General features: G+C 50.0%; 2 protein-coding genes across 2 annotated transcripts; one reads left to right on the forward strand and one right to left on the reverse strand.

Annotated features, from left to right (window-relative positions):
- Positions 1 to 1,215: 1,215 nt before the first annotated feature.
- LOC125631307 (olfactory receptor 52K1-like) lies at positions 1,216 to 2,647 on the forward strand. The gene has a single exon (XM_048837779.2). It carries the CDS (start codon positions 1,216 to 1,218, stop codon positions 2,176 to 2,178), a length of 963 nt encoding a protein of 320 aa, XP_048693736.2. The 3' UTR covers positions 2,179 to 2,647.
- Positions 2,648 to 6,057: 3,410 nt separating this feature from the next.
- LOC142068636 (olfactory receptor 52K1-like) lies at positions 6,058 to 6,669 on the reverse strand. The gene has a single exon (XM_075118283.1). It carries the CDS (start codon positions 6,667 to 6,669, stop codon positions 6,058 to 6,060), a length of 612 nt encoding a protein of 203 aa, XP_074974384.1.
- Positions 6,670 to 12,444: the final 5,775 nt, after the last annotated feature.

Consider the following 12,444-nt stretch of genomic DNA (forward strand, 5'->3'; position numbering starts at 1 on the left):
GTTGTAGCCCTGAGTGAGTGCGAGGTTGGAGGTGTTGTCAGCTGATAGAGCTGGGGAGAGGAGAGGGCTTGGCAACAAAGGCAATGAGTTTTCCCCCTTCCCCTGCCTACTTCCCAGCGTAAGAGACAGAGGGCTGGGGTCAGGGTGCTTCCCCTGGAATTCAGTCCCTACTCAGCCTTGGTCAGAGATACCCTAACCATGCTGCAAAGCCCATATCTACTGTCCCAACTTCTCACCTGGCAAGTGTAGGAGTCATGGGGTGGGTCGCTGTCTGAGGGAGGGAAGGGTTTTGCTAAGTTCTAGACTATTTGGTTTCGGCTGATTTGCTTGATATGTTTTGTGGGTTGGGGCTAATCTGGGTTGATCTTGCACAAGTGCCTAATTCTCCAAAATAGCAAAATAAATAATTTGAAATCTGAAAGCTGCAGATGTAAATGGAGTACGAAGTTCATTGTGTCTTCCCCAGGTGCTCAGGTACCATGGTGATGGCCCTGAAAGAAATGCCCATGAGAACAGAAAAGGTAATGCAAAGGCATGCAGGGAAAATTGGAAAGTCTTCTGAAGAAAAGGGTTGGTGTCACAGATCTGATGTGTAGCGCCAACTCCAGATGTGACAGAAGTGGATGCTGACATAATAGAGTGGCAGATTTCTAAGGCAAGAAGGGTCCACTATGGCCATCAAGCCTGACCTCCTGCATGTCACAGGCCAAAGAATCCACCCGATGATTCCTGCAAGCAGCCCAGTAACTTGTGGTGAAGCTAGTACATCTCTCTGAGAACATCCAATCTCTATTGAAAGACCCTGAGCCCCGGGGAAGTTACTAAGCCTGTGACGGTTCTCTTGAACTGGTTAATTCCATCTTAGTTCCAGTAGCACAGTTGCATCTTATTCACAGTTTGCACTCTGAAGGCTTCAACTTCCAGCCACTAGCACTTGTTTTGCCTTTGCCTGCCAGGTTCAAGAGCCCTGCAGTAGCTGATATCTTATCACTTTGTCCTTACACCCCTGGATCCAGGCTTTCATTAATTTGAGCTCCTCGATATTTACCACCCAAGCCATGTTTCTATCAGCTCCAGACCTTGTCATCCATTCCCAAAGGAGTTGCACCCCGTGAGCCAGAGTGGAGTGTGGCATCTCATACGTGTAAAGTATCTGTTCATCCCATCTCTTATGTTTTATTGACAGGACAGACGTTGTTGTGAAACTTACAGAGGATGGTCCTGCAGGGCAACCTGTCAGCTCCTAACAGCACAGGCTCTGATCCATCAGTGTTCTTCCTGACAGGCATCCCAGGACTGGAAGCTCTGCACCCCTGGATCTCCATCCCCTTCTGTTCAATGTTCACCGTGGCCCTTCTAGGAAACTTCACTCTCTTGTATGTTATCAAGACAGAGCCCTCCCTCCATCAGCCCATGTTCTATTTCCTCGCCATGCTGGCCATCATCGACCTGGGTTTATCCACAGCCACCGTGCCGAAAATACTGAGCATCTTCTGGTTTAATTCCAGGGAGATCAGCTTTAACGCCTGCCTGGTGCAGATGTTTTTCCTTCACTCGTTCTCCACGCTGGAGTCTACTCTGCTGCTGGCCATGGCCTTCGACAGGTACGTGGCCATCTGCAACCCCCTGAAGTACGCCACCATCCTGACCAATTCAGTGATAGCAAAGATCGGGCTGGCAGCTTTGGCCCGGGCTGTTCTGCTAGTGGTCCCCCTCCCCTTCCTCGTCAGGAGGCTGCCCTACTGCAGGTCCCACGTCATCTCTCATTGCTACTGTGAGCACATGGCCATGGTGAAGCTGGCCTGTGCCGACACCAGGGTCAATAATGTCTATGGGATCATGGTAGTTCTCTTCATTGCGGGGCTGGATCTGATGTTCATCTCCCTATCGTATGTCAACATCCTAAGGGCTGTCTTAAGCCTGGTATCCAAGGAAGAGCAGCTCAAGGCTTTCGGCACCTGTGGCTCACACCTTTGCGCCATCTTAGTATTCTACATCCCTGTGGTCCTCTCCTCAACAATACACAGGTTCGGGCGCCATGTCGCCCCACACGTACACATCCTGCTGGCTAATTTCTACCTCCTCTTTCCTCCCATGATGAACCCCATCGTGTACGGTGTGAAAACCAAACAGATTCGTGACCGGGTGCTTCTCCTGTTCCGAGGGAAAAGCTTCTAGGCTGAGCAGGAGGGGGCTGCTGAGCAATCAGGAAGCAGAGGATGCAGGAGAGGTTTTCTGAGTAACTTAGACAGCATGGTTTTGGGGGCTTTGTGTACGCTGGGATGGGAACTCCACCTCTGACTCCTAGGGAGCTGTACACCATCCCCTACACGAGCTTAGCGCTGCTGGCCGGAAGGTGATCTTGGCCTTCACCTTGTCCTCAATTGGCCCCGTTTGTGGAGTGTGAAGTGGAGTGTGAGGGCTCCTTGCACCTTCTCTAGCTTTGCTGGAATCTGTCCTTTATTACTGACACACCCAGCCACAGCCAAGGACGTCCATGCTGCAGGAACAAATGCTGTATCTGCCGCTGAAGTTCAGTCAGCTCTGAGATGGAGCTACACACCCGGGGCCATTTAGGCCCCAGAAGAAGTGCTGACTGCTGGGCTCTTCTGTCCCAAACGTCCACCAGGGATCCAGGGATGCTGCTGGGTGTCAACCTTTTTTTTTTTTTTTTGAAATCTGGCCTTAGTTGTGGTGTCTGAACATTTGAGAGTCTGTCCCCAGTGGTTTAACCCTACCGCACTGCAGCACAGTGCACCAGGATGAGAAAGGGGGGACGAGGAAGGGTGGCTCTGCCTCAAAGTGCACTTCAAACCTCCCCAAATCCTAACCAGAGCGATCTCAGGCACAAAATATTTAAAGTTCACTTTCTGATACTGACAATAAATAAATGAAACATAGTATTGTCTCTCTGTGTGTGTGTATAAAATACTGATGAAAAAGTCTTGCTCTACTTTGTTATCACCCTTGTTCCTGTTGACTAATATACGCTGGATAGCATATAAATATACATCACGTTCATAATATGTATTATCTGCACCATGTATATACGAGTAGCATGCATTAACTACCAGTAACATTAACCACAAATATTGTAACAAAAGAACTAGATAAGTTCAAAAAAAAACTAGATAAGTTCATAGAGGACAGGTCCATCAGTGGCTATTAGCCAGGATGGGCAGGGATGGTGTCCCTAGCCTCTGATTGCCAGAAGCTGGGAATGGGCGACAACCACTTGATGATTCCCTGTTCTGTTCATTCCCTCTGAGGCACCTGGCTTTGGCCACTGTCGGGAGACAGGATACTGGGCTAGATGGACCTTTGGTCTGACCCACTATGGCCGTTCTTATGGTCTTAACAGTGATATTGCTGAAACGGCCTATACCATGATCCTGTTCATTCACTTATCCTTAGTATCCCCAAATACCTTGCATTTACTTAACTAAGCATTGGCACAAGCAGATAGGAAACTTGTCAACATGTGTAACTTGTAAAATCATATAAATAATAGCAGCTGAAATTTGTACCTGGGGGGAGCATACTGGACGGCTCTTTGGAGACTGGTATCGTATCAAATCTTTTTCCTACTCCATATTAATAAACCTGACTGACACTGGTTATTTGGGATCTTGAGTATATTTCATAAGAAAATAATGAATCAAAGCGTGGTCAAACAATACAATTTATCAACAATTCCAGATAGTTTGAATAACCTCCCATAGACATCACTGCAGAGATCCTGTGGCCCATTTTCCCTGGAAAATGGCAGTCTCTGGGGTAGCATAAAGAGAAATGGTCCCTCAGCCTCCATGACATAGCTCCGCCGTGGCTCCTCACCCCTGCCTGAGACCCTTTCCCCACAGCGCCAGGGGGGCATGGGTCGAGTTTCAAGGAATATGGGGGGTGCTGGCGCCCAAACTGCATAGGCTACTAATGGGGGGAACAATTTAAAGGTTTAGCCACCCCCCCACAAACAGCTCGAGTCACAGCCCGCAAGCTGGGCAGGCCCCTCCCAGTTGCAAGGCACCCAGCACTGCCATGTACAACTGGGAAGTGGACAGCGATGAGGAGTCCTGTGCCAGGCGCCGGCCCCAGCCCCATGCTGGTGGGGTGGTGTCTGGCGATGGCCCCCACCCAGGTCCGGAGGAGCCCAGCGTCTCTGGTGGGTGGCAGAGGGCAAAGCGGAGCTGCCGGGGGTGGGCGAGGAGAAGGGGCCGGCCCCGAGACGAGGTGGTTCCCAGGTGAGTGGAGGATTCATGGCTGTTCCTGCTGCGAGCCACACCCCATGATCCATGGCTGGTGGGCCCCCTGGAGTAACAGCCCTGCTGCCCCCCAGGTACCGGGGCTGGACTGTGTCACTCTGCTTCCACCTGGACAATGCCATGATCTGGACCAACATAGGTAACAGCTGGGCCCAGTCCCTCTGCCCAGCACTGGTGGCCCCTGTGTCCTTTCCTTGATTCTCGGGCAGGGGGTGACTGTGGGGTGCACCCGGTTACTGGGGGGTGTCTGCGGCAGGGCTGCCAGGTGGTGACAGGGCTGTTGCCAGGTTTCCGGTTTTTGACCGGTATGTCCGGTCGGAAAGGGAAACTGTCAGCGTCCGGACAACACCGCTGCAGTAACCCGCCTCCACCACCAGCGGGCGGGAAGAGCAGCAGCCGCGGCTGGAGCCGGGAGCGACCAGGCTGCTCCCGGACCAAAGTAGGTACCGGCACTGGCCGGGGCTGGGGCTTGAACCTGTCTGGTCCCCCCTGCTGTGCCCCGATTTCCCACCCAGCACTCTGATTGGACAGGCAGGTAGACTCCGTGTCAGACACTCCCAGCCCGGCTCTGCTGGTGGCAGGTGAGTCATGGGGGATGGGGAGTGAGCGACGGGAGTGGGGGAGATACAGGTGGGGGGGGCCTCGGGGGAAGGGGTAGGGCAGAGACGTTCGGTTCTCAGAGGTTAGAGCAGGGGTGGCCAACCTGTGGCTCCGGAGCCCCATGCGGCTCTTCAGAGGTTAATATGCGGCTCCTTGTCCGGGCACCGACTCTGGGGCTCGAGCTACAGGTGCCAACTTTCCAGTGTGCTGGGGGGCACTCACTGCTCACCCCCAGGCTCTGCCACAGGCCCTGCCCCCACTCCACCCCTTCCCGCCCCCTCCCCTGAGCCTGCCGTGCCCTCGCTCCGCCCCCTGCCCCCTAGAGTCTCCTGCACGCCGCAGGAGGCTGGGGAAGGAGGGGGCGGTGCTGATCAGCAGGGCTGCTGGCAGGCAGGTGGGGGAGCTGACGGGGGGCTGCTGACGTGTTACTGTGGCTCTTTGGCAATGGGCGCTGGTCAATTCTGGCTCCTTCTCAGGTGCAGGTTGGCCACCCCTGGATGAGAAAGCTGGGAGTACAGGGCCAAAGTAATATGAGATCTGAGCTGTGTTTGAAGAGTTCTTCTTCAGGTCACTGATTTCATAAGAATTGGGCTGGGCCTTATTTCAGCCAAAACTCAGGTGCTGAACTGTATTGAAGTTCAAGACTTCTCAGTTAGATTGAAAGATAATAGGGTAGGGAACTGGCTATGAGAGAAACCCCATGTCACACGCATTACAAGCCAGGAAATCAGCTTATTAAAATTGAAAAAATATCATTGGCGTGGAGACAGCAGAGCTTAGTGGATAGAGCACTGCACTGGGATACCAGAAACCTAGGATCATTTCCTAGTTGGGTCATTGGGCTGCTGGGTGAGGTTAGGTAAGACACTTAACCTCCCTACAGGCAAGGAGTGAGCAGGCCTGGCCCTCTTGCTAGTGATGGACAAATGAGGCAGGAGCACAGCCAAGTGTAACTTCTAGGGTGACCACCTCAGGCAGAGCACGGGGACTATATGCTGCACCCCATGCAAAGGTGACATCGTTCCCACACCAGCATGTACAGACCTTTCACGCCATGGTTTGTGAAGAGCTTTAAAATTGTTCAAGATGCAAGATGCTGCAGAAAGATACATCAGCACTAATGATCCCTGTGCATTAGGGGGGTGGGGCACTTGCTGATGCGTTTCCCAGCACTAGACTCCACACAAGGTGCAGGCTAGAAGCTTTTCCTTCGGAACAGGAGAAGCACCCGGTCACGAATCTGTTTGGTTTTCACACCGTACACGATGGGGTTCATCATGGGAGGAAAGAGGAGGTAGAAAGTGCCCATCAGGACATGTACGTACGGGGCAATTTGGTGGCTGAACCTGTGAGTTACTGAAGAGAGAACCCCTGGTACATAGACCACTAAAATGGCGCAAAGGCGGGAAGCACAGGTGCCGAAAGCCTTGAGCTGCTCTTCCTTGGATGCCAGGCTTAAGACAGTCCTTAGGACCTTGATGTATGACAGGACGATGAACAGCAGATCCAGCCCCACAATGAAGAGAACTACGATGATCCCATAGATGTTATTGATCATAGTGCTGGCACAAGCCAGCTTCGCCACAGCCATGTGATCGCAGCAGCAATGGGAGATGACATGGGACTGGCAGAATGGCAGCCTCCTGACGAGGAAGGGCAGAGGAACCATGAACAGAACAGCCCAGACTAAAGCCGCCAACCTGATCTTTGCTATCATTGAATTGGTCAGGATGGTGGCATATCTCAGGGGGTTGCAGATGGCTACGTACCTGTCGAAGGCCATGGCCAGCAGCAGACCAGACTCCATCCTGGCCGTTGGAACCTGACAGGTTGTGTTCTTGTGGCATCATTTGCAATTCTTAGTGTCTTGAATGAGCAGACCCTGTAAACTACATACATAGTAGGGGCAGTCTCAGTTCTGGAAGAAGTGGACTGACCTTTTGTTGAGTTCATCAGTCATGTTGCAATAACACTAATCATACAAACCCTGATATTTTTCTGTGCAAAATCATTTAGAGTTTTTAGAATGTCATTACAAGTAACGACTTATGAACCCCACTTGATTACAAGTATCCTACCTGGTGTACTTTGCTGCTAGAAGATGCACATTTTGATAATCACTACAAAGGGTTTTCTCCCCCCCCCCCCAACTCTCCTGCTGGTAATAGCTCATCTTAAGTGATCACTCTCCTTAGACAGTGCATGATAAACACCCATTTTTTCATGGTCTGTGTGTATATAAATCTCCTCACTGTATTTTCAACTTTATGCATCCGATGAAGTGAGCTGCAGCTCACGAAAGCTTATGCTCAAATAAATTGGTTCGTCGCTAAGGTGCCACAAGTCCTCCTTTTCTTTTTGTGAATACAGACTAACACAGCTGCTACTCTGAAACCTGTCATGATAACAGAATTACATAATAAAGAGTCTCTCACAGTGCAATTGTATCAGGGGAGAGAACTATGGCTCTGTGTGTAACCTGAACATCCCTGATATTTTGGAATACTCACTGGTTTCTTCCTGTACTTTTTTGGTTGTTTGTTTTTTTGATGGCATTAAATAGTTCCCTTCTAAATGACCAACCTCACTCTACTCTCACTTATACGGGCCTAAATCCAGAATCATTCCAGTTTTACACCAGTTTGACTGACAGCAGATTTGGCCCAAAGCTTTCCATTTCTTTTAAAAATCTCCTATTTAGAAAGTTCCTTGATTAGCTTTAATATAAACTGCCCCAGCTCACCTGAACCCTGGCTGCGTCTTCTTCCCTCTCAGCACATGCTGAAGTCACACACAAACTGCAGGACTCTGCACTCAGCTGAGATCAACTGGGTGAGAGTATTTATACCTCCTAATGACACACACCCTGGTGACTTTACTCGGTGGCAGTTGAGAGACTTGGGTCATTATCGCGGCACATTTGCTTTGGGGCCTAGAGGGTCACAGCAAATGGTGAATGTAGATTAACCCAGGTCTCTCCTGCTGGGCTGGTGTTCATTTCGACATCTACGTGAAAAAGTGTGGGCCAAACCCTCAGCAGAGTGCATGCACGTGTCGTCCATATTGCACGTGTCCACAAAATAGTGTGCAAATCCCCGCAACCAACGTGTATACCAGGGATTTACATACCTAAATTGGGCAGGTGGAAAAGTGCACACACAGTGTGCAGGACTTCACCCTGCGTGTTAGGGCTCTGCTTGGAGTTGACTATGAAGACAACTGAACACTGGTTTGGGAAAGAGATGGGTAATGACATCTTACGTGTACATGGCCTCTTTTATCCAGTAGAATCCCCCAAACCTCATTCTACAGAGACCCACTCACGCATTGCAGACATGCAGCCAGCTCTGGGGTGGAACATAAGCAGCAACACTACAAAAGCGCAGCTGCTACCACTTCCTCTTTGGGTAGGAAGAAGGGCCCCCCTGTATAGGCATAGTTTGACTTCAATATTTGGGGGGCAGCTCCAGCCAGGAGAACAGGGCCACATTTGGAGGACAAATTCCGTGCCTACCAGAGGCTTGCAGCACTGGGCCCACTGTGGGTTCACCCTGGTGTTTGTTCAGGCCTTGCACAGGGACCTGGCAGTGTGTGTGTGTGTGTGTGTGTGTGTGGAATTTAACCATGGTCACAGGGTGGCTAATGCCAGGTGTCCATAGCCAGGGGGCAGCCTTGGAAGCCACGACTGAAAAGCACCCAACCTCCATGAGCTAGGGGTTGGGTCGGGGCTGCCCCACTCCTGCGTGTGGGTTTCCTGCTGACTCAGAATCAGCCCCATTCTCGGTCACAGTGGTGCTGCCAGCCCCCTCTCTGTGCGGCAGCTGGCTGGACCTGAGCCAGTCAAGTGAACTCGGAGACCAGGTGAACTGCATTCTGCACCCCATGGAGAGAGGCAGGAGTAACGGGGTAAGGGCGGGACCTGCCCGGTGGGGGGGGGGTGTGTGTGTGACTCAACCTACTTGGGGGGTGGCCGAACCTTTACATTGGGCCCCCCCTCACTATAAATATATGCTTGTTGGAGACCCCAGGGCATGGCCACTAGTTAAGTCGAGGGGATGGAAGGCCATAAGGGTCGAGGAGATCTCCCTGCTGAAGGCCTAAGGGCTTCTTTTCAACCCCCCTTAATAGAACTCAGGCCTGGCTGGTTTGAGTAAGATCTTTTGCTCTTAAAACAATGTTACAGCCATAGATAATGCCTTATAGTGTAAGGTTTGCTGACGCCAAGTTAAAGATAATAGGAGAGACAGTTACAAGGCCAGACAGGATGTGCTGGTTGTTTAAGTTGCTAGGAATGCTTGTTAGAGGTTGCAGGAAATAAACATTGTTGTAACCCATATAAGGAAGGCAGAGTATTTGTGTAAAGTTTTGATTGGCTGATGTGTAGTGCAGTAGCATTAAGGAATATAAAAGTGTGTGTAATGACCTGCTCTGGGGTGCAGGATTTGAGATTTCTCTCCCTGTACCTTTCTTTGGAATTTGAAATAAACTTTTCTGCTTCTCCACCCCGTTGTGTTTATTGGGTGACACACACCACGCAACGAACCTCTGCTCTTGTTTTGCCTCTGGGCACTGGGTGCCGGCAACATGCAGGTTCATAGTGCTCCCTCCCGCCTCGCCCACCAGGCCGGCAAGCCGTCGTCCCCTCAGACGGATCAAATGGGAAATCAGGCCAGGGGCTGAGCCCGCAGCCTGGCTTCCCCAGGCCGCCTCGCATCCCTCAGGGGAGGGGCACCGCAAGGCGTGCGCGGCCCCTCGCCTCAGCGGGGACCAGGGCCAGCGAGGGGGCGACGGGACCAGGCAGGTGCCACAGCCGGTCCCCGCCAACACCCTGCACCACAGCAGCCCGCTGTGTGCCTGGAGCCCATCTTCTGGGGTTGGCAACTTTCTAATCCCTGAAATCCGAACCGCCCTGTGCCGCCCCTTCCCCTGAGGCCCTGCCCCCGCCCCACCTCTTCCTCTGAGGCCCCTCCCCCTACCCAGATGCTGACAATTTCCCTTTTTGACTGGACATTCTGGTCAAAAACCGGACACCTGGCAACAACCCTGTCATCACCTGGAAGCCCTGCACCAGGCACCCCGCAGTAACCCGGTGCACCTCACAGTCACCCCCAGCCCGGGAACGAAGGAAGGATGCAGGGACCACCAGTGCTGGGCAGAGGGATGCACTCGTGCTCAGCCCGGCTCTTACCTATGCTGGTCCAGATCACAGCATTGTCCAGGTGGAAACAGAGTGGCACCACCCAGGCCCGGTCCGTGTGGCGGCAGGGCCGATACTCCAGGGGGCCCAACAGCCACGGATCATGAGGTGCGGCCGCTTGGAGCAGGAACAGCCATGAACCCTCCAGCCAGCTGGGAACCACCTCCTCTTGGGGTCAGCCCCTGCTCCTTGCCCACAGCCAGGCATTTTTGTCGCTCTTCTCTGGACTCTCTCCAACTTGTCCACATCCTTCCTGGAATGTATTGCCCAGAACTGGATACAATACTCCAGTTGAGGCCTAATCAGCCGCAGAGTAGAGCGGAAGAATTTCTTCTCCTGTCTTGCATACAACACTCCTGCTAATAAATCCCAGAAGGATGTTTGCTTTTTTTGCAACAGCGTTACACTGTTGTCTCATATTTAGCTTGTGGTCCACTATGACCCCGAAATCCCCTTCTGCAGTACTCCTTCCTAAGCAGGTTTCAGAGGAACAGCCGTGTTAGTCTGTATTCGCAAAAAGAAAAGGAGGACTTGTGGCACCTTAGAGACTAACCAATTTATTTGAGCATGAGCTGTGGCTCACGAAAGCTCATGCTCAAATAAATTGGTTAGTCTCTAAGGTGCCACAAGTACTCCTTTTCTTTTTCCTTCCTAAGCAGTCATTTCCCATTTTGTATGTGTGCAACTGATTGTTCCTTCGTAAATGGAGTATTTTGCATTTGTCCTTATTGAATTTCATCCTATTTACTTCAGACCATTTCTCCAGTTTGTCCAGATTATTTTGAATTTTAATCCTATCATCCAAAGCATTTGCAACTCCTCCCAGTTTGGTTTCATTTGAAAACTTATAACTGTACTCTGTATGCCATTATCTAAATCATTGATGAAGATATTGAACAGATCCGGACACAGAACCGATCCCTGCAGGGCCCCACTCCTTAGGCCCTTCCAGCATGACTGTGAACCACTGGTAAATACTCTCTTGGAATGGTTCTCCAACCAGTTTTGCACCCATCTTATAGTAGATTGATCTAGGTAGCATTTCCCTAGTTTGTTTATGAGAAGGTCATGTGAGACAGTATCAAAAGCTTTACTAAAATCAACATATACCACATCTATTGCTTTCCCCCATCCACAAGGCTTGTTACTTTGTCAGAGAAAGCTATCAGGTTGATTTGTTTTTGATTAATCCATGCTGACTGTTATTTATCACCTTATTATATTCTAGATGTTTGCAAATTGATTGCTTAATTATTTGCTCCATTTTCTTTCGGGGTACACAAGTTAAGATGACTGGTCTGTAATTTCCTGGGTTGTCCTTATTCCCCTTTTTATAGATGGGCACTGTATTTGCCCTTTCCAGTCTTCTGGAATGTCTCCCATCTTTCATGACTTTTCAAAGATAATTGCTAAAGGCTCAGATATCTCCTCGAGTATTCTAGGATGCATTTAATCAGGCCCTGGTGACTTGAAGATTTCTAATTTGTCTTAGTAATTTTTAATTTGTTCTTTCCCTATTTTAGCCTCTTCTGATCTTACCTCATTTTCATAGTCGTTCACTATGTTACACGTCCAAACGCCACCAACCTTCCTGGTGAAAACAGAAACAAAGAAGTCATTAAGAATCTCTGACATTTCCACATTTTTTGTTATTGTTTTTCCTCCCACATTGAGTAACAGGCCTACTCTGTCCTTAGTTTCAGAGTAACAGCCGTGTTAGTCTGTATTCGCAAAAAGAAAAGGAGTACTTGTGGCACCTTAGAGACTAACCAATTTATTTGAGCATGAGCTTTCGTGATGCATCCGATGAAGTGAGCTGTAGCTCACGAAAGCTCATGCTCAAATAAATTGGTTAGTCTCTAAGGTGCCACAAGTACTCCTTTTCTTTCTGTCCTTAGTCTTCATCTTGCTTCTAATGTATTTGTAGAATGTTTTCTTGTTACCCTTTATGAATCTAGCTAGTTTGATCTGATTTTGTGCCTTGTCCTTTCTAATTTTGTCCCTACCTACTTGTGTTATTTGTTTATATTCATCCTTTGTAATTTGACCAAGTTTCCACTTTTTGTAGGACTCCTTTTTGATTTCTAGATCATTGAAGATCTCCTGGTTAAGCCAGGGTGGTCTCTTACCATACTTCCTATCTTTCCTACACAGTGGCTTAGTTTGCTCTTGTTCCCTTAATAATGTCTCTTTGAAAAACTGCCAAATGTCTTCAGTTGTTTTTCCCCTTAGACTTGCTTCCCATGGGATCTGTCAAGGTTCCTCCCCCACTCTGAACTCTAGGGTACAGATGTGGGGACCTGCATGAAAAAACCCCCTAAGCTTATCTTTACCAGCTTAGGTCAAAACTTCCCCAAGGTACAAAATATTACACCCGTTATCCTT

The sequence above is a fragment of the Caretta caretta genome, chromosome 1 (assembly GCF_965140235.1).
Source record: "Caretta caretta isolate rCarCar2 chromosome 1, rCarCar1.hap1, whole genome shotgun sequence".
Lineage (NCBI taxonomy): Eukaryota > Metazoa > Chordata > Testudines > Cheloniidae > Caretta > Caretta caretta.

Bases quoted from the DNA above. Each gene is read 5' to 3' on its own strand.
- LOC125631307 (XM_048837779.2), top strand. From the start codon at position 1,216: ATGGTCCTGCAGGGCAACCTGTCAGCTCCTAACAGCACAGGCTCTGAT.
- LOC142068636 (XM_075118283.1), bottom strand. From the start codon at position 6,669: ATGGAGTCTGGTCTGCTGCTGGCCATGGCCTTCGACAGGTACGTAGCC.